The sequence below is a fragment of the Salmo trutta genome, chromosome 14 (genome assembly GCF_901001165.1).
Source record: "Salmo trutta chromosome 14, fSalTru1.1, whole genome shotgun sequence".
NCBI classification, from domain to species: domain Eukaryota; kingdom Metazoa; phylum Chordata; class Actinopteri; order Salmoniformes; family Salmonidae; genus Salmo; species Salmo trutta.
Genome location: NC_042970.1, coordinates 75,052,195 through 75,076,251, shown reverse-complemented (window position 1 = coordinate 75,076,251; position 24,057 = coordinate 75,052,195). Strand labels below are relative to the sequence as shown.

General features: G+C 41.6%; 2 protein-coding genes across 7 annotated transcripts in view; both read left to right on the top strand.

Moving 5' to 3' along the window:
* The window catches only part of LOC115147400 (adenylate cyclase type 9), a 73,516-nt gene extending 59,586 nt beyond the window's left edge, over window positions 1-13,930 (top strand). For both annotated transcript variants that reach the window (XM_029689634.1, XM_029689633.1), the window contains 6 exons: window positions 6,064-6,166; window positions 7,182-7,390; window positions 7,650-7,809; window positions 8,921-9,069; window positions 10,978-11,007; window positions 11,803-13,930. In XM_029689634.1, the coding sequence (XP_029545494.1) occupies window positions 6,064-6,166; window positions 7,182-7,390; window positions 7,650-7,809; window positions 8,921-9,069; window positions 10,978-11,007; window positions 11,803-13,222 (2,071 nt within the window). In that variant the 3' untranslated portion in view covers window positions 13,223-13,930. The remainder of the gene's footprint in view (window positions 1-6,063; window positions 6,167-7,181; window positions 7,391-7,649; window positions 7,810-8,920; window positions 9,070-10,977; window positions 11,008-11,802) is intronic.
* A 4,336-nt stretch (window positions 13,931-18,266) lies between these two features.
* Window positions 18,267-24,057, top strand: part of LOC115147398 (CREB-binding protein) — a 65,843-nt gene continuing 60,052 nt past the window's right edge. For 4 of the 5 annotated variants that reach the window (XM_029689631.1, XM_029689630.1, XM_029689629.1 and 1 more), the window contains exon 1: window positions 18,267-19,337. In XM_029689631.1, the coding sequence (XP_029545491.1) occupies window positions 19,250-19,337 (88 nt within the window). In that variant the 5' untranslated portion in view covers window positions 18,267-19,249. The remainder of the gene's footprint in view (window positions 19,338-24,057) is intronic. The other variant, XM_029689632.1, reaches the window with a different exon arrangement.

The window sequence follows — 24,057 nt, the reverse complement described above, 5'->3', positions numbered from 1 at the left end:
GGGATACTGGATCTATAGAGGTAGATATGTATAGGGGTAAACATACTATATACAGGGTCAGTACCATATAATAATGTACAGGGATACTGGATCTATAGAGGTAGATATGTATAGGGGTAAACATACTATATACAGGGTCAGTTCCAGTACCATATAATAATGTACAGGGATACTGGATCTATAGAGGTAGATATGTATAGGGGTAAACATACTATATACAGGGTCAGTTCCAGTACCATATAATAATGTACAGGGATACTGGATCTATAGAGGTAGATATGTATAGGGGTAAACATACTATATACAGGGTCAGTTCCAGTACCATATAATAATGTACAGGGATACTGGATCTATAGAGGTAGATATGTATAGGGGTAAACATACTATATACAGGGTCAGTACCATATAATAATGTACAGGGATACTGGATCTATAGAGGTAGATATGTATAGGGGTAAACATACTATATACAGGTTCAGTTCCAGTACCATATAATAATGTACAGGGATACTGGATCTATAGAGGTAGATATGTATAGGGGTAAACATACTATATACAGGGTCAGTACCATATAATAATGTACAGGGATACTGGATCTATAGAGGTAGATATGTATAGGGGTAAACATACTATATACAGGGTCAGTACCATATTATAATGTACAGGGATACTGGATCTATAGAGGTAGATATGTATAGGGGTAAACATACTATATACAGGGTCAGTTCCAGTACCATATAATAATGTACAGGGATACTGGATCTATAGAGGTAGATATGTATAGGGGTAAACATACTATATACAGGGTCAGTACCATATAATAATGTACAGGGATACTGGATCTATAGAGGTAGATATGTATAGGGGTAAACATACTATATACAGGGTCAGTACCATATTATAATGTACAGGGATACTGGATCTATAGAGGTAGATATGTATAGGGGTAAACATACTATATACAGGGTCAGTACCATATAATAATGTACAGGGATACTGGATCTATAGAGGTAGATATGTATAGGGGTAAACATACTATATACAGGGTCAGTTCCAGTACCATATTATAATGTACAGGGATACTGGATCTATAGAGGTAGATATGTATAGGGGTAAACATACTATATACAGGGTCAGTTCCAGTACCATATTATAATGTACAGGGATACTGGATCTATAGAGGTAGATATGTATAGGGGTAAACATACTATATACAGGGTCAGTTCCAGTACCATATAATAATGTACAGAGATACTGGATCTATAGAGGTAGATATGTATAGGGCTAAACATACTATATACAGGGTCAGTACCATATTATAATGTACAGGGATACTGGATCTATAGAGGTAGATATGTATAGGGGTAAACATACTATATACAGGGTCAGTACCATATAATAATGTACAGGGATACTGGATCTATAGAGGTAGATATGTATAGGGGTAAACATACTATATACAGGGTCAGTTCCAGTACCATATAATAATGTACAGGGATACTGGATCTATAGAGGTAGATATGTATAGGGGTAAACATACTATATACAGGGTCAGTTCCAGTACCATATAATAATGTACAGGGATACTGGATCTATAGAGGTAGATATGTATAGGGGTAAACATACTATATACAGGGTCAGTTCCAGTACCATATAATAATGTACAGGGATACTGGATCTATAGAGGTAGATATGTATAGGGGTAAACATACTATATACAGGGTCAGTACCATATAATAATGTACAGGGATACTGGATCTATAGAGGTAGATATGTATAGGGGTAAACATACTATATACAGGGTCAGTTCCAGTACCATATAATAATGTACAGGGATTCTGGATCTATAGAGGTAGATATGTATAGGGGTAAACATACTATATACAGGGTCAGTACCATATAATAATGTACAGGGATACTGGATCTATAGAGGTAGATATGTATAGGGGTAAACATACTATATACAGGGTCAGTACCATATTATAATGTACAGGGATACTGGATCTATAGAGGTAGATATGTATAGGGGTAAACATAATATATACAGGGTCAGTACCATATTATAATGTACAGGGACACTGGATCTATAGAGGTAGATATGTATAGGGGTAAACATACTATATACAGGGTCAGTTCCAGTACCATATAATAATGTACAGGGATACTGGATCTATAGAGGTAGATATGTATAGGGGTAAACATACTATATACAGGGTCAGTTCCAGTACCATATAATAATGTACAGGGATACTGGATCTATAGAGGTAGATATGTATAGGGCTAAACATACTATATACAGGGTCAGTACCATATTATAATGTACAGGGATACTGGATCTATAGAGGTAGATATGTATAGGGGTAAACATACTATATACAGGGTCAGTTCCAGTACCATATAATAATGTACAGGGATACTGGATCTATAGAGGTAGATATGTATAGGGGTAAACATACTATATACAGGGTCAGTTCCAGTACCATATAATAATGTACAGGGATACTGGATCTATAGAGGTAGATATGTATAGGGGTAAACATACTATATACAGGGTCAGTTCCAGTACCATATAATAATGTACAGGGATACTGGATCTATAGAGGTAGATATGTATAGGGGTAAACATACTATATACAGGGTCAGTACCATATAATAATGTACAGGGATACTGGATCTATAGAGGTAGATATGTATAGGGGTAAACATACTATATACAGGTTCAGTTCCAGTACCATATAATAATGTACAGGGATACTGGATCTATAGAGGTAGATATGTATAGGGGTAAACATACTATATACAGGGTCAGTACCATATAATAATGTACAGGGATACTGGATCTATAGAGGTAGATATGTATAGAGGTAAACATACTATATACAGGGTCAGTACCATATTATAATGTACAGGGATACTGGATCTATAGAGGTAGATATGTATAGGGGTAAACATAATATATACAGGGTCAGTACCATATTATAATGTACAGGGACACTGGATCTATAGAGGTAGATATGTATAGGGGTAAACATACTATATACAGGGTCAGTTCCAGTACCATATAATAATGTACAGGGATACTGGATCTATAGAGGTAGATATGTATAGGGGTAAACATACTATATACAGGGTCAGTACCATATTATAATGTACAGGGACACTGGATCTATAGAGGTAGATATGTATAGGGGTAAACATACTATATACAGGGTCAGTACCATATAATAATGTACAGGGATACTGGATCTATAGAGGTAGATATGTATAGGGGTAAACATACTATATACAGGGTCAGTACCATATAATAATGTACAGGGATACTGGATCTATAGAGGTAGATATGTATAGGGGTAAACATACTATATACAGGGTCAGTACCATATAATAATGTACAGGGATACTAGATATATAGAGGTAGATATGTATAGGGGTAAACATACTATATACAGGGTCAGTACCATATTATAATGTACAGGGATACTGGATCTATAGAGGTAGATATGTATAGGGGTAAACATACTATATACAGGGTCAGTACCATATTATAATGTACAGGGACACAGGATCTATAGAGGTAGATATGTATAGGAGTAAACATACTATATACAGGGTCAGTTCCATTACCATATTATAATGTACAGGGATACTGGATCTATAGAGGTAGATATGTATAGGGGTAAACATACTATATACAGGGTCAGTTCCAGTACCATATTATAATGTACAGGGACACTGGATCTATAGAGGTAGATATGTATAGGGGTAAACATACTATATACAGGGTCAGTACCATATTATAATGTACAGGGACACTGGATCTATAGAGGTAGATATGTATAGGGGTAAACATACTATATACAGGGTCAGTACCATATTATAATGTACAGGGACACTGGATCTCTAGAGGTAGATATGTATAGGGGTAAACATACTATATACAGGGTCAGTTCCAGTACCATATTATAATGTACAGGGATACTGGATCTATAGAGGTAGATATGTATAGGGGTAAACATACTATATACAGGGTCAGTTCCAGTACCATATTATAATGTACAGGGATACTGGATCTATAGAGGTAGATATGTATAGGGGTAAACATACTATATACAGGGTCAGTACCATATTATAATGTACAGGGACACTGGATCTATAGAGGTAGATATGTATAGGGGTAAACATACTATATACAGGGTCAGTTCCAGTACCATATTATAATGTACAGGGATACTGGATCTATAGAGGTAGATATGTATAGGGGTAAACATACTATATACAGGGTCAGTTCCAGTACCATATTATAATGTACAGGGACACTGGATCTATAGAGGTAGATATGTATAGGGGTAAACATACTATATACAGGGTCAGTTCCAGTACCATATAATAATGTACAGGGATACTGGATCTATAGAGGTAGATATGTATAGGGGTAAACATACTATATACAGGGTCAGTACCATATTATAATGTACAGGGACACTGGATCTATAGAGGTAGATATGTATAGGGGTAAACATACTATATACAGGGTCAGTACCATATTATAATGTACAGGGACACAGGATCTATAGAGGTAGATATGTATAGGGGTAAACATACTATATACAGGGTCAGTACCATATAATAATGTACAGGGATACTGGATCTATAGAGGTAGATATGTATAGGGGTAAACATACTATATACAGGGTCAGTACCATATAATAATGTACAGGGATACTGGATCTATAGAGGTAGATATGTATAGGGGTAAACATACTATATACAGGGTCAGTACCATATAATAATGTACAGGGATACTGGATCTATAGAGGTAGATATGTATAGGGGTAAACATACTATATACAGGGTCAGTACCATATTATAATGTACAGGGATACTGGATCTATAGAGGTAGATATGTATAGGGGTAAACATACTATATACAGGGTCAGTACCATATTATAATGTACAGGGACACTGGATCTATAGAGGTAGATATGTATAGGGGTAAACATACTATATACAGGGTCAGTTCCAGTAGCATATTATAATGTACAGGGATACTGGATCTATAGAGGTAGATATATATAGGGGTAAACATACTATATACAGGGTCAGTACCATATTATAATGTACAGGGATACTGGATCTATAGAGGTAGATATGTATAGGGGTAAACATACTATATACAGGGTCAGTACCATATTATAATGTACAGGGACACTGGATCTATAGAGGTAGATATGTATAGGGGTAAACATACTATATACAGGGTCAGTACCATATTATAATGTACAGGGACACTGGATCTATAGAGGTAGATATGTATAGGGGTAAACATACTATATACAGGGTCAGTTCCAGTACCATATTATAATGTACAGGGATACTGGATCTATAGAGGTAGATATGTATAGGGCAAAACATACTATATACAGGGTCAGTACCATATTATAATGTACAGGGATACTGGATCTATAGAGGTAGATATGTATAGGGGTAAGGTGACTAGGCATCAGAATATATGATTAACAGAGTAGCAGCAGCGTATATGATGATTGTATGTGAGTGTGTGTGTGTGTGTGTATAGAGTCAGTATAGATGTGTGTGCGTGTTGAGAGTGTCAGTGTGCGTGAGTGTGTATTGAGACAGTGCAAGAATAAAAATAACTAAAGGGTCAACTTAGATAGACATAGATCGTCTGTGTAGCCATTTGTTAGCTATTTAGCAGTCTTATGGCTTGGGGATAGAAGCTGTTCAGGAGCCTGTTGGTGTCAGACTTGATACACCGGCACCACTTGCCGTGAGGAAGCAGAGAGAACAGTCTATGGCTTGGGTGGTTTAGGATTACCAACAGTGCTATGGTGATTAGTGTTGACAGCGTATATATTTTAAGTTGGTCACTAAGGGAGGAATCCCAGCTTGAGATGCATGCACTTAATCTCGATGATCACGTAAATAATGCATGGATGTCAATGGATGATTCAAGTCATGCATGCAGATGTCGAGATCAAGTTAGGATTCCACCGTGAAACCCTCTACCTGTCTTTTCCTCAATCTATTCTCCTGTCTTTCAAGTCTGATGAAGGACTACTTCTTCAAGCCTCCCATCAACAAGCTGAGCCTCAACTTCCTGGAGAGACCTCTGGAGACAGCCTACCGCATCAGCTACCAGGAGGAGGTACACACACACACACACACACACACACACACACACAGACACCCTCAATCCGTGTCAGTCAAAGCCGTGTTGACCGCGTGTTCATACAAAGCCCCCTGCTGGTGTGTATAAGATATTTCAGTTCTAACAGTTTGACCACATTATAGTAGTAATAATCTGAACTTAATCTCCTCTCTCTGTCCCTGTGTTGTTCCCCTCTCATCCCAACTGTCTAACCACCTCTCCCCTTCCTTTCTCCTCTCCTTCTCTCAATGTCTCTGACTACTCTCTCCCCTCCAGGTGGAGACCCAGGCCCCGGTGCAGACCTTCTCTATGTCTCTGACTACTCTCTCCCCTCCAGGTGGAGACCCAGGCCCCGGTGCAGACCTTCTCTATGTCTCTGACTACTCTCTCCCCTCCAGGTGGAGACCCAGGCCCCGGTGCAGACCTTCTCTATGTCTCTGACTACTCTCTCCCCTCCAGGTGGAGACCCAGGCTCCGGTGCAGACCTTCTCTCTGTCTCTGACTACTCTCTCCCCTCCAGGTGGAGACCCAGGCTCCGGTGCAGACCTTCTCTCTATGTCTCTGACTACTCTCTCCCCTCCAGGTGGAGACCCAGGCCCCGGTGCAGACCTTCTCTATGTCTCTGACTACTCTCTCCCCTCCAGGTGGAGACCCAGGCCCCGGTGCAGACCTTCTCTCTGTCTCTGACTACTCTCTCCCCTCCAGGTGGAGACCCAGGCCCCGGTGCAGACCTTCTCTATGTCTCTGACTACTCTCTCCCCTCCAGGTGGAGACCCAGGCCCCGGTGCAGACCTTCTCTATGTCTCTGACTACTCTCTCCCCTCCAGGTGGAGACCCAGGCCCCGGTGCAGACCTTCTCTCTATGTCTCTGACTACTCTCTCCCCTCCAGGTGGAGACCCAGGCCCCGGTGCAGACCTTCTCTATGTCTCTGACTACTCTCTCCCCTCCAGGTGGAGACCCAGGCCCCGGTGCAGACCTTCTCTATGTCTCTGACTACTCTCTCCCCTCCAGGTGGAGACCCAGGCCCCGGTGCAGACCTTCGCCAGCCCTACCTTCAGCTCCTTCCTGGATGTTCTCCTATCCTGCTCTGTGTTCCTCGCCCTCACCTTGGCCTGCTTCCTGGTTCCCATGGTCACCATGGAGACGCCTCAGGCAACCGTCCTGGGATTCGCTACCGCTGCTGGTCTGTTAGAGCTGTTCTCCCTGGTGCTGTCCATACGGTGAGGGATGGAGGGGGGAGAAAGTGGGAGGGAGAGAGGGTGGGTAAAGTGAAGTGTAAAGTGAAGTGTCTGCTGGAGTTGGTCTCCTTGTTGCTATATGGAGGGATGAGAAATTAGAAAAGGAGGGAGGGAGAGAGAGAGGGGTAGAGGGGGTAAGGGAGAACTGATAGGGATGTGAGTCAGTGTATCACAATGTTGTCCTTTTTTGCTATTTACTTGTCCCTTCTTTCCTCACCTCCTCCCCCTCGGCCCCCTGCAGTATGACGTTCTACCTGGACAACGTGTTGAGCTGTACTCAGACCTTGCTGAGGGTGGTGTCAGGCTGGATCCCCCGTCATGTGATCGGGGCCGTGCTGGTCTCACTTCCTGCCGTGTCCGTGTTCTCACACCTCGCCTGCAGCCTCCACCTGCCCATCCAGGTAAGGAGAGATAGAGAGGGGAAAGGAGGAGGGCAGACTGGTAGACATGGGGTTCTAGTCAGGGATGGTCAAAGGGGTTTGAACACTGGTCTAGATGACAGATGGCAAATGCATTGCTGCTAACAACACTTATTTACAATAATAGGTGTTCTCAAGTGTGTGGGACTAAGTGTCAAGAGCATTGAGTTATACTTGGTCCACAGTTGTAGGGCCCACTAGAAAGTGCCAGTGTTTCAGAGAGAGAAACAGTCAATGGAAAATGGAGAGGTCTGTACTTGTGGAGCTTGTTTCACAGATTTTTGACGTTCTCCTATCAAATCCTTTATGTGGAAGAGATAGAGGTCTTAGTTTGGGCAGAGGCTAACTACACACTGCACATTGTTTTCTCCGGAGCTGCTGCCATAGGGCTCTGGTCAAAAGTAATGCACTATATATGGAATAGGGGGTCATGTGGGATGCATTCAAGTCTTGACTTCTTACAAGTCATGCTGTTGTGTTTTGATATTTTGTTTTGCAAGGATCCCCCCCCCCCCCACACACACACACACACACACACACACACACACACACACACACACACACACACACACACACACACACACACACACACAATAACATGGAAGAGAGAGGGGATACCTGGCAGAGAGAGAGGGATGGATGGATGGAGGGATGAAAGAGAGGGAGAATAATATGGCAGAGAAAGAGAAGATGCGTGTGAGAGGGATAGAAGGGAGGGATGGAAGCATGGAGCGAGAGATGGAGGGATGGAAGAGAGACGTGTTAAGTCATCATAAGTCTGTATTAACTACTGTACAGGGGATTCAACTATTGATGTGCGTGTGGGTGTGTTTTCACCCATGCCACTGGTGTGCATAAGGCATGTGCTCACAGGTGTGAGTGTGTTGAGGGTGTTGGTGGGTAAGTATGTTTATGTTACCATATGTAATATATTGTGTGAGTACTCTTGTGTACCAGGGTCAAGTTCCATTTCAATTCAGTCAATTTGGGAAATAACCTGAAATTCCAATTCCCGATTTCTTCTCATAGAGAAGCATTGAGGAAAATTGGAATTTCAGTTTACACAAACAAATGTTGTGTGTCCTCCCTCTAGGTAACCATGTTCCTGTGCTGTGCAGTGACCATAGCCATCATCCAGTACTGTAACTTCTGCCAGCTAAGTTTCTGGATGAGATCTGCCCTGGCCACGGCTGTTGGTGTGGCTCTACTAGTGCTGCTCCACAGCCCCCTCAACAGGACAGGGTGAGTACTGCAGCCTATACGTATTTATGACCCATTCAGAACTTTAATCAAATCCAATTTTATTTTTCGCGTACACATATTTTGCAGATGTTATCACAGGTGTGCAGTAATACTTGACAATACAAAACAATACACCCAAATCCCCAAAATAAAAGAAAGGAATTAAGAAATATATAAATATTAGCAATCCGCATGTCTGTTCTTCTTATTGGTGTCCTTTAGTGGTGGTTTCTTTGCAGCAATTCGACCATGAAGGCCTGATTCACACAGTCTCCTCTGAACAGTTGATGTTGAGATGTGTCTGTTACTTGAACTCTGAACCATTTATTTGGGCTGCAATTTCTGAGGCTGGTAACTCTAATGAACTTATCCTCTGCAGCAGAGGTAACTCTGGGTCTTCCTTTCCTGTGGTGGTCCTCCTGAGAGCCAGTTTCATCCTAGAGCTTGATGGTTTTTGCGACTGCACTTCAAGAAACTTTCAAAGTTCTTGAAATTTTCCGTATTGACTGACCTTCATGTCTTAAAGTAATGATGGACTGTCATTTCTCTGTTTATTTGAGCTGTTCTTGCCATAATATGGACTTGGTCTTTTACCAAATATCTTCTATTTACCACCCCTACCTTGTCACAACACAACTGATTGGCTCAAACGCATTAAGAAGGAAAGAAATTCCACAAATTAACTTTTAACAAATGCATTCCAGGTGACTACCTCATGAAGCTGGTTGAGAGAATGCCATGAGTGTGCAAAGCTGTCATCAAGGCAAAGGGTGGCTACTTTGAAGAATCTCAAATATAAAATATATTTTTATTTGTTTAACACTTTTTTGGTTACTATAGCGAGGGTAAAAAGTATTTGATCCCCTGCTGATTTTGTACGTTTGCCCACCGACAAAGAAATGATCGGTCTATAATTTGAATGGTAGGTTTATTTGAACAGTGAGAGAAAAACGCATGTCAGGGATCAAATACTTTTTTCCCTCACTGTACATGATTCCATATGTGTTATTTCATAGTTTTGACGTATTCTACAATGTAGAAAATAGTAAAAATAAAGAAAAACCCTGGAATGAGTAGGTGTGTCCAAACTTTTGACTGGTACTGTATATGATTGTGTGTATAGGCATTATGGACAATATATGAATAGAAAAGGTGTGTACAGCAGTAGTTATATAGGATGAGCAACTAGAATATAGTATATACATATGAAGTGGGTAAAACAGGATGTAAACAGTGTTCCATGACTGTGTACATAGGGCAGCAGTCTCCAAGGTGGAGGGTAGAGTACCGGGTGGTATCCGGCTAGTATCAGTGACTAAAGTTCAGGGCAGGGTACTGGGCGGAGGCCGACTAGTGGTGACTGTTTAACAGTCTGATGGCCTGGAGATAAAAAGCTTTTTTTCAGTCTCTCCGTCCCAGCTTTGATGCACCTGAACTGTCTCCGCCTTCTAGAGGGTAACGGGGGTGAAACATTTTAAACTTTACAACATTATGAAGATGTTATAACTTATGTTTTAATGTTAAAACTTTAAGCTGTATTTTTTATTTTTTTTGTATAGCTTCCAGTTTATTTGCCGTTAGTCAGCCGTTAGGCAGCATTTTATGACATACACAATATGCACAATAATACACAATATACCTCCCCTCCCAGTGGCTCTTGGGAAATGTTCATATTCATCTGTTTGTGAGCCAAGTTGTGTGTGTGAGTAAGTGTGTTGGAGTGTGAGTGTGTTGGAATATGTTATCACTGTGTTTAACTCACAGGAGTCATTCTAAGAGGTTGATATGAATCAGTCAGCCGTGTGTGTGTGTGTGTGTGTGTGTGTGTGTGTGTGTGTGTGTGTGTGTGTGTGTGTGTGTGTGTGTGTGTGTGTGTGTGTAACTGACGGGAGTCACTCTGTCTTGCAGCTCCAGTAATGACAGTTCTCCAGCGATGGGGTGAGTGTTGCCATGGAAACGCAGAATGTTGATGGATGAGTGATATTTGGGAGGGTGACGGGGGTGAAAGGAGAGAAGAGGGGCCGTCTTTCTATCTTTCTCTTTCCATCTCTCTCTTTCTCCCTCTCTCTTCACTCTCTCCCTCTCTCACTCTCTTTTCTCCCTTTCTCCTCTCCTTTCGTTTCTCAAACTGTGAAGTATGGCTGGTGTAATCATAGCAGCTAAATGTCAGCAGCAGTGGCAATGTCTGCATCTCAAAGGCACCCTATTCCCTACTTAGTTGGCACTACTTTTGACCAGGGCCCATAGGGAATAGTGTGCCATTTGGGACAGATCCTGTGAGTCAGACTGGCGAGCTGGTCCCGTCTGTCTGTCTCTCGGTCTGTCTCTCTCTCTCGGTCTGTCTGTCTCTCTCTCTCGGTATGTCTGTCTGTCTCTAGGTCTGTCTGTCTGCCTGTCTCTAGGTCTGTCTGTCTCTCTGTATGTCTTTCTGTCTGTCTGGCTGGCTGGCTCCATCCGTCTACCTCTCTCTACACCCTCCCTTTTTATCTCTCTCTCGCTCTATCTCTTACATTCTCTCTCTCTCTGTCTACCCATCTCTCTCTATACCCTCCCTTCTTATCTCTCTCACTTTCTATACCCTCCCTTCTTATCTCTCTCACTCTCTCTCTACACCCTTCTTTCTTAACTCTTTCTTTCTCTCTCTTTCTGTCTAGCCGCTACACCACCCTTTCTCTCTCTGTCTGCCCTCATCTACCTCCTGCCCTCTTCTAATTTTCTCCTTCTCTTTTCCAGTAACCTCACCAATGAGACATGGTCCACTCCAGAACCACGGCCAGACCCCATGGACTCTGTGAGACCCCTAGACCTACTGGTCCCAGAAGCGGTACTCACCTACTTCCTCCTCCTCCTATTGGTCTGGTTCCTGAACCACGAGTTCGAGGTCAGCTACCGTCTCCATTACCACGGCAACATAGAGGCCGACAAGCACCGCGTCAAGATCCAGAACATGCGGGACCAGGCCGACTGGTTGCTAGGCAACATCATCCCAATCCACGTCGCCGAGCAGCTCAAGGTGACCCAGTCGTACTCCAAAAATCACGACAACGCCGGGGTCATCTTTGCGAGTATTGTGAATTTTTCTGAATTCTACGAGGAAAGTTACGAAGGCGGGAAGGAGTGTTATCGAGTGCTCAATGAGCTCATCGGCGACTTCGACGAGTTGCTACGGAAACCGGACTTCGCCAACGTGGAGAAGATCAAGACGATCGGCGCCACGTACATGGCGGCGTCCGGGCTGAACCCTCAGCAGTGCATTGACGACTCCCACCCCAACTCTAACCACCTGAGGGCGCTGTTCGACTTCACCCTCGAGATGATGGGTGTTTTGGACGACTTCAATAAAAACATGCTAGGCTTTGGGTTTAAGCTCCGTATCGGGTTCAACCATGGTCCCCTGACGGCGGGGGTAATCGGCACTACCAAGTTGCTCTACGACATCTGGGGAGACACAGTGAATATTGCGAGTCGCATGGACTCTACAGGGGTGGAGTGTCGGGTACAGGTGAGTGAGGAGAGCCACTCGGCGCTCAGCAGAATGGGGTTAGAGTTCGACTACCGCGGTACCGTCAACGTCAAGGGCAAAGGTCAAATGAGGACCTTCCTGTATCCCAGGAGCACTGAAAGAGGTGGGCAGCTATTGGCTGAGCCTTGGCTACAGCCACATCAATTAGTTGCTGTTTTGCCCCCGGTGAAACCTGTCCAATCACAGGCAGCCGTTGGACCCATGGGGGAAGGGGACACCATTAATACGACCGAGTCTGATGCAGGTGCCAATGTGCCAGCTCCTCCTCCCTTATCCTCTTCTTACACTACTCCCACCTCCTCCTCTTCCTCCACATTCACCCCCCAAGCCTCTTCCATAGGACCACCTGGAGCTCCTCCAGGACAAGGGCCAGAGCCAGGCCCGGCCAAGCCCTGCGGGGTGAGGGCAGATCGGGCAGAGGGGTACAGGGACGCTCCTCCAACCCCACCAGGAATTCCCCAAACTGGGGCTGGCCACCCCCCTGCTACGGGCACGGACCCTCACCCCCTTACCCTGGACCTAGACCCGGAGCTAGTACCCTGTACCTTGGCACAGCCTGAGGAAGAGGAGGAGGAGGAAGCGAATGAGCTGACAAAGCTCAATAAGGAGGATTTCATGTCACGCCTTTGATCCATCAAGTGCTGATCTAGGATCAGCTCCCCCTTATCCATATAATCCTATTCATTATGATTTTAAAGTCAAAACTGATCCTCGATCAGCACTCCTTTCTCTGAGCTGAGCTGAAGACAGAAGTAGCTACAGATACAGGTTTGTAGGGATGGAAGGAGGTTTTTTCCCCCTATCTTATCCATCAATCACCTTTCTGAACCAAAACAGATGTTTTCACATGATGAAATGTGACTGCAGACAGAGTGACCTTTGGACATTGACTTGTAGTCAAGCTATGATGGCTCATCACTTTTCTATAGGAAGGGGGAGGGCTGTGTTGAGCACAGTTATTGTGGCACAATATAATGGAGGGGGAGGGAGGAGGAGGAGGAGAGAATGGGTTTTTGCTTGTTGGTATTGAGGTTTTATTTTTCTTATGCTTTGGTTGATATGTAGAGAAGTGCCTTCAGGACAAGAACCGTTAACGAACAAGAATTGAATATGGAACAAAAACACAAAAAAGGTTGGAACAATCTTTAGCATGACTTATTTTTTATATTTCAAACCTAGTCTACCGATGATGCTGTGGTTCTTTTACTACAAGTTGTTTTTTCAATGCAATTTATTTTGTTATTGTATCGTTATCGTTTGTGCCATATTCAGTTTTTCACTTGATCAGTTGTAGCCTATTCGCCTGACCGTAAAGGGAAATAAATGACGTGCCAGACAGTGGTGGAACATGGGTAAGAAGCAGGGAGTTATGGGTAGAATAAGGGAATGACAAAAAGCAGTGTTATTGGTGTTTCTGCTTTGAGACGATGGCTTAGAGTGTTTGTGATGTGCTACATAAAACCAATACTAAAGGGAAAGCCAACATAGGGATTTATCTTCACACTGACGCTTTTTTATGTCCAACTTTTCAGGAAGCACCTTTTTTTTTAAGAAACTTCCGTTCAGCTTCTTTAAGTGGTCTGTGGAACATAACTGTCGGAACCACAGGTCTCCTCACTGGGTCTCGCACAACTTTTCCAAGACCTCTCTTAAATGGAAATGGCAAATTGGCATGGTAGCCTATACCAAGCAGTCTTGACAGTAAGAAAACTGAACAAATACGTTATAGCACTCTCAAGTAACGATTATACTCTAACAAGTATGCTGAAAAAGCACAAATCAAAAAATCGTTTACGGGAATCATAGTGTAGGAAATTAAAGGGACTATTTGGTTATATCAAAATGGGAAAGCACTTAAAATCTTTAGGGATAATATGTGTTAAAAGTATGACATTTGCCAAAAGGAACAGAATTCATTACAAACAGTTTATTAACATGTTATAACATGTATTAATGTGTATTGAAGTGAAAACTCAAGTTTGTATGAAGTTCTATCCATTGTGTTAGTTGCCACAGAAACAAATTATTTTGACCGACACCAGATTCAACCAGTGGCTAATCACGGCTGCCTTTAGCTTTGTGTGACATGCTGGTTTGAGGGGTGGGACGTTTAATCTTTTATCCAATCACAGCCTCTGCATGAGGGAGGCTCTACTGTATTAATGTACTTAAAATGTGCCACTTTCATCAAGTTATTATTTGGGTGCAATGCAACCTATATTTTTCAACGTTTTCCTTTTCGAGTACATTTTTTGTAGTGCCTAAAAAAACGTTTTTTGTTGAGTTAGTATGATGATGATAGCAATGATGATGATGATTGTATGTTTTACGAAATGATGAATCGCCTTGAGCAGTTCCAACTGCAACTCGTGTTTTGAGAAAATCAATATCTTGCTCACTTGGTTATTTCTCTCTCTCTCTCTCTCTCTCTCTCTCTCTCTCTCTCTCTCTCTCTCTGTCTCTGTCTCTGTCTCTGTCTCTGTCTCTCTCTCTCTCTCTCTGTCTCTCTTTCTCTCTCTCTCTCTCTCTCTCTCTCTCTCTCTCTCTCTCTCTCTCTCTCTCCTCTCTCTCTCTCTCTCTCTCTCTCTCTCTCTCTCTCTCTCTCTCTCTCTCTGACTGATTCTCTGTGAATTCTATGTGAAGGGTGGTGTGCCCAAGGTCTCTTCCGCGCTCCCTCGCTTTTCTCTTTTCTCTCACCTTGCCTTTTCCCCTCTTTTCTGCTCAAGCTTTTACTTCTGAAAGAAAGGGTCTATAGGGGATTCATCTGTAGCCCTGTCACTTTTGTGTCTTACATTTCAGACAGAAAGTAGTATGAAAATCTGTGTGTCGTGTGTATGTGTCGTGTGTATGTATGCGCGTGTGCTTTTCCCCCCAAGTCTATTTGACTAAGGAGAAAGTTGAAGTTGCCACTTGGTGCTGATCAAGGGTCCGTTTTGTGTTTTAATTCCTAATGGTCGATGCTCGGACTTGGGTAGAGTAATCTGATGAGTAACCTTTGGGGATACCTCTACTCTAATCTGCAGGGAGAACCAATAAGAGCTAGTTTAAGGGTCTTTAAGTGGGCTATCAGACAAGTTATTAACATATGATACAAATCAAAGCAGATGGCCTATAACTTCAAGGTGAGTGCCCATAAAAAGATCTAGAAATCGGATTAAAATCGGACTTAAGTGCTATATGTTGTTCATATTATGCTAATGTACCCTTGCCAAAATTCTGAGTCTGTTTAAAGTTTGGGACTTTTGTTTACCTATCACCAATATGTACTTCTAATATGTCAGTGCCTTTTGCTAGACATCTTGTGTGGATGAAGTTTGGTGGCTTATTGTCAGCCTTCTTGATATTTTTATCCTCAAATGCCTTTCCTCTTCCAATAACTTTGTAGCACATTCATAGATTCTATATATCTGACTATAGTTAATAATTCGACACACACCATTTTTATATTATGAATTAAAGTACTGTGGATCTTTGTATTAAATATTTGGATGTATTTTTATTTATCACACTTGAAAAAAAAGCCATACTTTATCTTTCACTTCCACAGAAGCAGACCGTATTTACCATCAATCGTGTATCTATTTGGTTTATGATTGCTTAAGTAAGTGTTTGTGCATTGAATCACACTTGTATTAATTTTGGTAGTTAGAGTGAGACGGAGTACAGTAGCGATTTGTATTGAGTTTGGAGTGAAAGGGCACAGTAACCAAGACTGGTATCCAAGGGACAATTGTTTTAAAGGGAACTAGGCAGAACAGGGAGGAGGGATATGGGCATGCCACCCTCTTACTAAAACCTTCACCAATACTGAGAAATAAAAAAGGGAATATAAGTAAAAACAAAACTGTCTCAAACTCTGTGCTCTCTGGTAAAAGGGGAGGAATGGGAGGGATTGACTTTGACTTTGCTTGTTTGAGTCTGACATTTTCACCACTTTGCTCTGTGTGTGTCTTTGTTCTTGTGTGTGTGTGTGTTTGTGTTTGCATGGACATACTTACGTTTTTTGCTACCACTTCTCACCCATACACTCCCGCCATTGGTCATTGATTTCTTTCTTTGCCTCTCTTGACATTTCTAACCAACCTTAGGGTTTGTTTGTTAGCTTTCATGACATGGATAAAGCCTCCAGAAGTCTATTTTAATTGAGCCCAAGTAGTATAATTCTAAAGAATATATAATATATATGCCATTTAGCAGACACTTTTATACAAAGTGACTTACAGTCATGCGAGCATACATTTTACATATGGGTGGTCCTGGGAATCAAACACACAATCCTGGCGTTACAAGCGCCATGCTCTACCGACCAGGCCATACAGGATAATTATGCTATACAATATCTAATACGAATTGGGAGACAAAAGCCAACAACGAACAAACTAATTATTCAGTAACTAATTATTCAGCTTAAACATCAAGAATGCATAGAACAGAGAGATTAAATATATATTGTTTGAACTGAACCAGTGTCTGAGCCTGTGTTTCTTTCTGCAGAAAAAGTCCTTTTACCAGGCCTTCACTATAGTAAATACAATTTTAATTGTTGAGAAAATATAGTTTTTTTTCTTCTTTTTACGGTTTGGGGTGCAGATATACTAAATATTTGTGGGTGTGTTAGCACATTCAAACTATCATCACAAGCAAAAAAGTTGATAATTCACTCACGATTAAATTGCACACTCACTTTCTTTCACTGCTATGGTAAATTAACTATAGTAAATTAGCTCCAACGTTTTATTTCCACACTGGGGAAAACAATATATATTGAAAAAAGCCAAAGTGTTTTAATTTGTTGATCTGAGATGTATGTTGTGTTTTTTTGCTTGTTTATATTTGCCTTTTTCAATCAGTCAGTGTGCTATTGTGTTTGTTTATTTGTTATTGTGCACATTAACCATAGCCAATGTATCATTTTTAAACACGATGAACATAATCTGTATACATTTGCACAAGGCACTCACTATGTATGTACATATGCAATATGTATTTGATGTCACATTTATGATTTTGTTTCAACTTTTTGTACATGTGCCTGAGCCAGATTTGGACTTTTTGTGAAAATCGATGAACAGGAGAACACTTCAATATCAAACTGTTTTGTCGTCTGCCTGGCTGTCTGGGTGACTGTGTGAGTGATATATTACGTATGATCTTTCAAGGGCTTGTCAAAATAAGTATTTTAGATGCTGCAAGTGCAGCAATATTTCTACCATAATTATGACAACAAACAATCCCCTGCAACTAGCATAAGTACAATAGTAATATATTTTGTTCCTTAATTCAAGAGCCTGATGTTAATGTGGAGACCTATTAGGCTTATTAAACAGTCCAACGTCCATCACACTGCCATTTATTAAAACAAGATGGACATTGGGGGGTTTGTTTGGCGGATAGGTGGAGGAAAGCAGCATTGTGTACCAACATACACAGGAGAGATGAGGCCAGTGGGAAGGTAGGCCTGGCAGGTAAATCAAGAAAGAAAAGTACAGAAATTAAAGGATCCAAACTTTTGTTTACTTGTGTCATCTTCATTTTAGCCATATTTCATGTTAGAGAAGACTGATCAGATAGACTTCTGCCTAGCTGCAGTGATCCACACATTTTAGTGAAGAATGAAGAATTCACAAATGTTATTTCTCATGTGCAATGCATTGCACTGCCTCCCTTTACAACAGCGATATTGACGTGAAGAATCAATAGCCTATTTATTACCAAGTTATTACGGTGAATATTAATTATCTTAAGGTCTCTTACCGCCCCGTAGCGGAATTATAGGCGAATTTCGTGTGACGCACACCAAAGCTTTTTACCATAGGTTTACGTAGGGCGTGATTGCGCGACCCCTCCCCCTCTACAGTCTATCTATCTGGAAAGAGAGAAAAAAAACTTTTTGTATCGAAGGAATCAACAGCCGCCATCTTGTCGTGGCTCGGAATTAGGATTTCGGTGGATCACAAATTTGTATTTAGAAATTGAGCATCCAAACCGAGGTTTGACGGCAATCTTCCCCTGAAAACGAAGTATTTGAACCTTTTCTTAAGTATTTTTGACGAAAAAACGGGAATTCGATCGGACGTCGTCGGCAAGAATACCCCGTATATCTGATTTCCCCATAAGTGCGGCGCTCGAGCTCCTATCGCCGTTCGGAGCAGTATTGTTTACCGGGGATAACCGGAGAAGAGACAGCCTCTTACTGACAGTTTTGCAAAAATATATATATTTTTTTGCAGTTGTGCATTTTATGGAGCTTCAAACCATTTTTGCATGAAGACATTTGACGTCATAAAAATGAGCTGTTTGAACATCTAAAATTAGCGATTTATGGGACAGGAATACAATCCATGTTAATGTTTTTAGATTTAATTTTAACGTACATTTTCCATGGGATTTTTTTTATTGGGGTTATTTAACGATAATGTGGGTGTTGGTTGTTGGATTATCATGGGTTGAATGGCGGTGGCGAAGCGGGGCGCTGTTGCATCTTTTTTGAAATTTTCACCCTCACTGCTAGAAAATTAGCCAGTTAGCCAACGTTAGCGAGCAAACCGCTTGCTAACGTGCTAACTAGAGAAAGGTGGAGGTTGTCAGAACAACCTTTTCTGTCCCAGGAATTTCCCTTTTTCAAATAATTAAATAAGAAATCCATTAAAGATCACAATGGCTGAAAACCTGCTCGACATCGGACCTCCCAACTCAAAGCGACCGAAGCTGAATTCACCTGCGCTGTCAGCGTCAGATGGACCAGGTAAGGAAGGCCCACAAACCAACTTAACCTGCTAGCTAACGTTACCTAGCTACTTTAGTTAGTACAATGTTATTTGTTTTGTATGACTTGTTCTGTGTGTCCAGATATTTAGCTAGCTAACGTTAACTAGTTATTCATTCAACTGACGTTTTGGTCATTCAAACAGCTGTACAAAGCAGTTAGCAAACCTTAGTTAGCTAGTTTGGCTGCTAACAAAACTTTGTTGCCAACGTTACGCGTCCATCCCTGTCATTTCTGACATGTTGGAAAACAGGGCTAGCTATTTTAGTTTTTATAAAGGCTATTGTTACCTAAAGCAACACTTAACTAGCTAATGCTTAGATATCCAGCTAGAGACATGTTTAGCAATTGCTTGATCTGCTATGTCAACATGGCTACCTTTCAGCGCAAAGTAGCAACAAACTTGTCGAAATGTCATTGGTGACAGCCTAAATCAGGGATGGGCAATTCCAGACCTCGGGGGCCTGATTGGTGTCACTTTTGCCCCAGCTAACACAACTGACTCCAATAATCAACTACTCATGGTCTTCAGTTTAGAATACAATTAGTTTAATCAGCTATGTTTCCAAGGGATGGGGGAAAAGTAACACCACTCCGGCCCCCAGGACGGGAGTTGCCCAACCCTGGCCTAAATCATGTCAGATACTCTGTTTGAAACTAACCGTTATACCCCTATGAAAATGGAATGACGTTATGATAGGGATTGGGGGCTAAATTATGTTCATGCTTACCTTCATCAAACATCTTGATAGCAGGCCTTTATCTGCAGAAACAGTTTAGGCACAGTCTTGCACCCTGCTGCATGCCTAACTGGATGCGAGTCTTGGCTCAGAGTAGGCCAACTCCTATGCCATGGTCAGATTCAAGTAATTTAACCATAGGCCTATCATGTCCCACTCCCACACTGTCATGCATTTGATTGCATGTTGTGTCAATGTGATAAAATGCAGTGGTATGTCCCAATATCTTGACAGTTGTCACTTTTCATTGCTATATCATGTTCCATATCTTTTCATATGGGTTTCCCACTGCTGATAGAATACACCTGTAGGGCCTACCTCTTTCAAATGTTCTAGATAAAAAGTTACTGAACCAGAATGTTAGGATTGTAGGTGTGAATGCACCATGCCTCTTTCACTATATTGGCTACAGAGACAATAACCAATGCAACACATCTGCTGAGTCCGATGTCCATTACTTTCTTTGGTGATGACCATGTTATTCACGCACAATCCATTGCAAAATCCCCTAACGCATCCAACCCCTGCTATATTATTATCGACCCCAAGTGTTCAATCTTCAGTTGCCATGTTAACCCCTGGAAGCGTGGGAACACTAGGGGCTATTAACAGTAAATTACCCCAGACAAGGTGTGCGTTTTCCCCCTTAGTATCTGCGGTCATGCCTGGAGAGCCCCGTAGGAGCATCCCCTGCCCTGACTTTGGGTCCCTGCTCAGAGGCCCAGTTTGGGTTGCACATCACTCCCTTGATGGGGGGGTACGCCTTTCATTGAAGTCACAGAGTGCAAACACGTGCCCCTCACCCCCTATTCAGGCCATCTGTCACCCCAGCAGGTCCCATTGCCCCCTCCCCCTTCAATTCCCCTCATCACCAATACTTTAGTCAGTGGGTGTGTGCCGTACTAGTGCACACATTGCCCACGTCTTGATGTAGCCAGCTCTAGGCTTAGTTACTTGTGAGCTCAGCAGCTACTCTCAAGGCAGGCCGTTGTAGTAAGTCATGTGTTGAACAGCACCATAGCGTAAGGTAGTTGGAGGGAAGGAGGTTGGTTCGTTGTTTGCTGGCTATTTACTGGCTTGGTTTATATCTTGTCTGTCATTCTCTAGAGTTTTTATTGAAGAGGCATAGCTCTGCTCATTCAGATTAACTCATTCAGAAATTACTATCCCAAAGTACAATTTTAATTTAAAAAACAAGCTAATTCATATCCGTTTGAGTCTAATTGTAAAATCAGCAATTAGTAACGACAATGAGTGTTAAATGGGGGGGAATCTAAACATTTACATATCGCAATATTATTTTTGGATGATATTATATCGATATTTGACTCCAACTGTCAATTTGTAAAATAGAGAAATATATTTTGCTCCTGTAGGTAGCATTAGCTAGCGCTAGTCGGCTGTACCTGCGCCTATATGCCTGTATTTTTCATCCTATAGCTTGTCCTCAACCTTTTTAAATAGTGAGCCAACATGTTTTCAGCACACTTGACTTATCACAACCTCGTTTTCTCATGCGGTCTATTGTCTCTCTGCAGCAAACATGCAGTACACTCAGTGTACAAACATTAGGAACACCTTCCTAATATTGAGTTGCACCCCCTTTTGCCCTCAGAACAGCCTCAATTTCTCGGGGCATGGACTCTACAAGGTGTCAAAAGCGTTCCACAGGGATGCTGGTCCATGTTGACTCCAAAGCTTCCCACAGTTGTCAAGTTGGCTGGATGTCCTTTGGGTGGTGGACCATTCTTGATACACACAGGAAACTGTTGAGCTTGAGAAACCCAGTAACGTTGCAGTTCTTGACACTCAAACTTGTGTCTGGTACCTACAGGCACTTAACCCTTGTGTGGTTTTCATGTTTTTGTTATTCACCCAATGTTCGCTGGGCTGATGGACCCATAATATTATTGGGTTTTTAAAACAGTACAGCCATAACAATTTACGTAAAAATACTTAATGTTGACTGACCTCTGCTAGGTCACATTTATCATTAAAAGTGCTGTTTTCTTCGGATTAAATGTGATTTTTGTAAACAAATCTATTATCAAGACATGGGTGGAATAAATCATGTTTGTCTTGAACAAAAAGCTCTGACGAAGGCCGTTGGGCGGATACGTAAGCTTATTAAATACCAGTGATACTATCAAGAGCAGTGTGCGGTTTCCTTCATCCTGTTTTAATTGTCTTGAACAAATATAAATGAAACAAGGTTTTCATCACTTGATGTTTATTGCTTTGAACTCAACAAATTGTAAGGACAAATTTTACATACAGTATTTTAATGAAATAATAAATGAGCCTCATTAAACACAAATTAAGGCCGGTCTACACACCACATGAGACAGTTTTACTGTGTGTGTGTTGGAAATGTGTTTCTTGCACTTGATGCATGTGTACTGTGTCTTCCTGTCCTTCTTGGGTCCACACACATTGCAGTGCTTCTTGTTGTTACTGGCTGCAATCTAGAATGATGGAAACACTTAGTTCAGGAATTTTGCTAACATCTCACTCGCATATATAGTTACAGCAGGCCACGGTAGGAGAGTCAGACACACACACCACTCACACTTCCTGTATTGGAGTTGTTGGTTCTGTGGGTCGGGCGGATGGGGCACCAGCATCCATGAATCCTACTCACAATGGCTGCAGAAGCTGGGTTCCTTGGGATATGTTGCCTCTGGATTTGAGGTCTTACCAATGCCTTGCCCAGCTCTTCAAGAAAGAGCTTTCTCCTCTGGAGCTTCCCTCTGTTCCAATCTGGGTTCAACGCCATCTAGATGACAAACGTGTTGTACGTTGAGATGTCCAAGATGTTGAAGGTTATCACAAGTGGCCAGCGTAGGGTTCTTCTTTTGTAGCTGTAGCCTGTCACCAGCTTGTCTAAATTGTCCACCCCTCCTTTTGTGGCATTATTATTATTATTATTATTATTATTATTATTATTAATCATTATTTCTGGTTTTTGATGTTCCTGGCCACAGATTCTCCCATCCCTTTGCAGCGTATTCATGAGTACCACATTTTTGCCTTTGGCACGTAGGACACTAGGGATGTGTCGCCCTTGAATACTAACATAGAGGAATTGATAGGCCTGTTGCGTGTATGCAACAGCTGAGGTGGGAGCTCTGGCTTGTTTAATTTTTGTACTGTTCCTACTAGAGGTCGACCAATTACGATTTTTTTTAAACGCTGATACCGATTATTGGAGGACCAAAAAAATACTATCAATTAATTGGCCGACATAATATCCTTTGTGTGTGTGTGTGTGTGTATATATATATATATATATATATATATATATATATATATATAATACATACATACATACATACATACATACATACATACATACATACATACATACATACATACATACATACATACATACATACATACATACATACATACATACATACATACATACATACATACATACATACATACATACATACATACATACATACATACAGTGCCTTGCGAAAGTATTCGGCCCCCTTGAACTTTTCGACCTTTTGCCACATTTCAGACTTCAAACATAAAGATATAAAACTGTAATTTTTTTCTGAAGAACCAACAACAAGTGGGACACAATTATGAAGTGGAACGAAATTTATTGGATATTTCAAACTTTTTTAACAAATAAAAAACAGAAAAATTGGCCGTGCAAAATTATTCAGCCCCTTTACTTTCAGTGCAGCAAACTCTCTCCAGAAGTTCAGTGAGGATCTCTGAATGATCCAATGTTGACGTAAATGACTAATGATGATAAATAGAATCCACCTGTGTGTAATCAAGTCTCCATATAAATGCACCTGCTCTGTGATAGTCTCAGAGGTCCGTTTAAAGCGCAGAGAGCATCATGAAGAACAAGGAACACACCAGGCAGGTCCGAGATACTGTTGTGGAGAAGTTTAAAGCCGGATTTGGATACAAAAAGATTTCCCAAGCTTTAAACA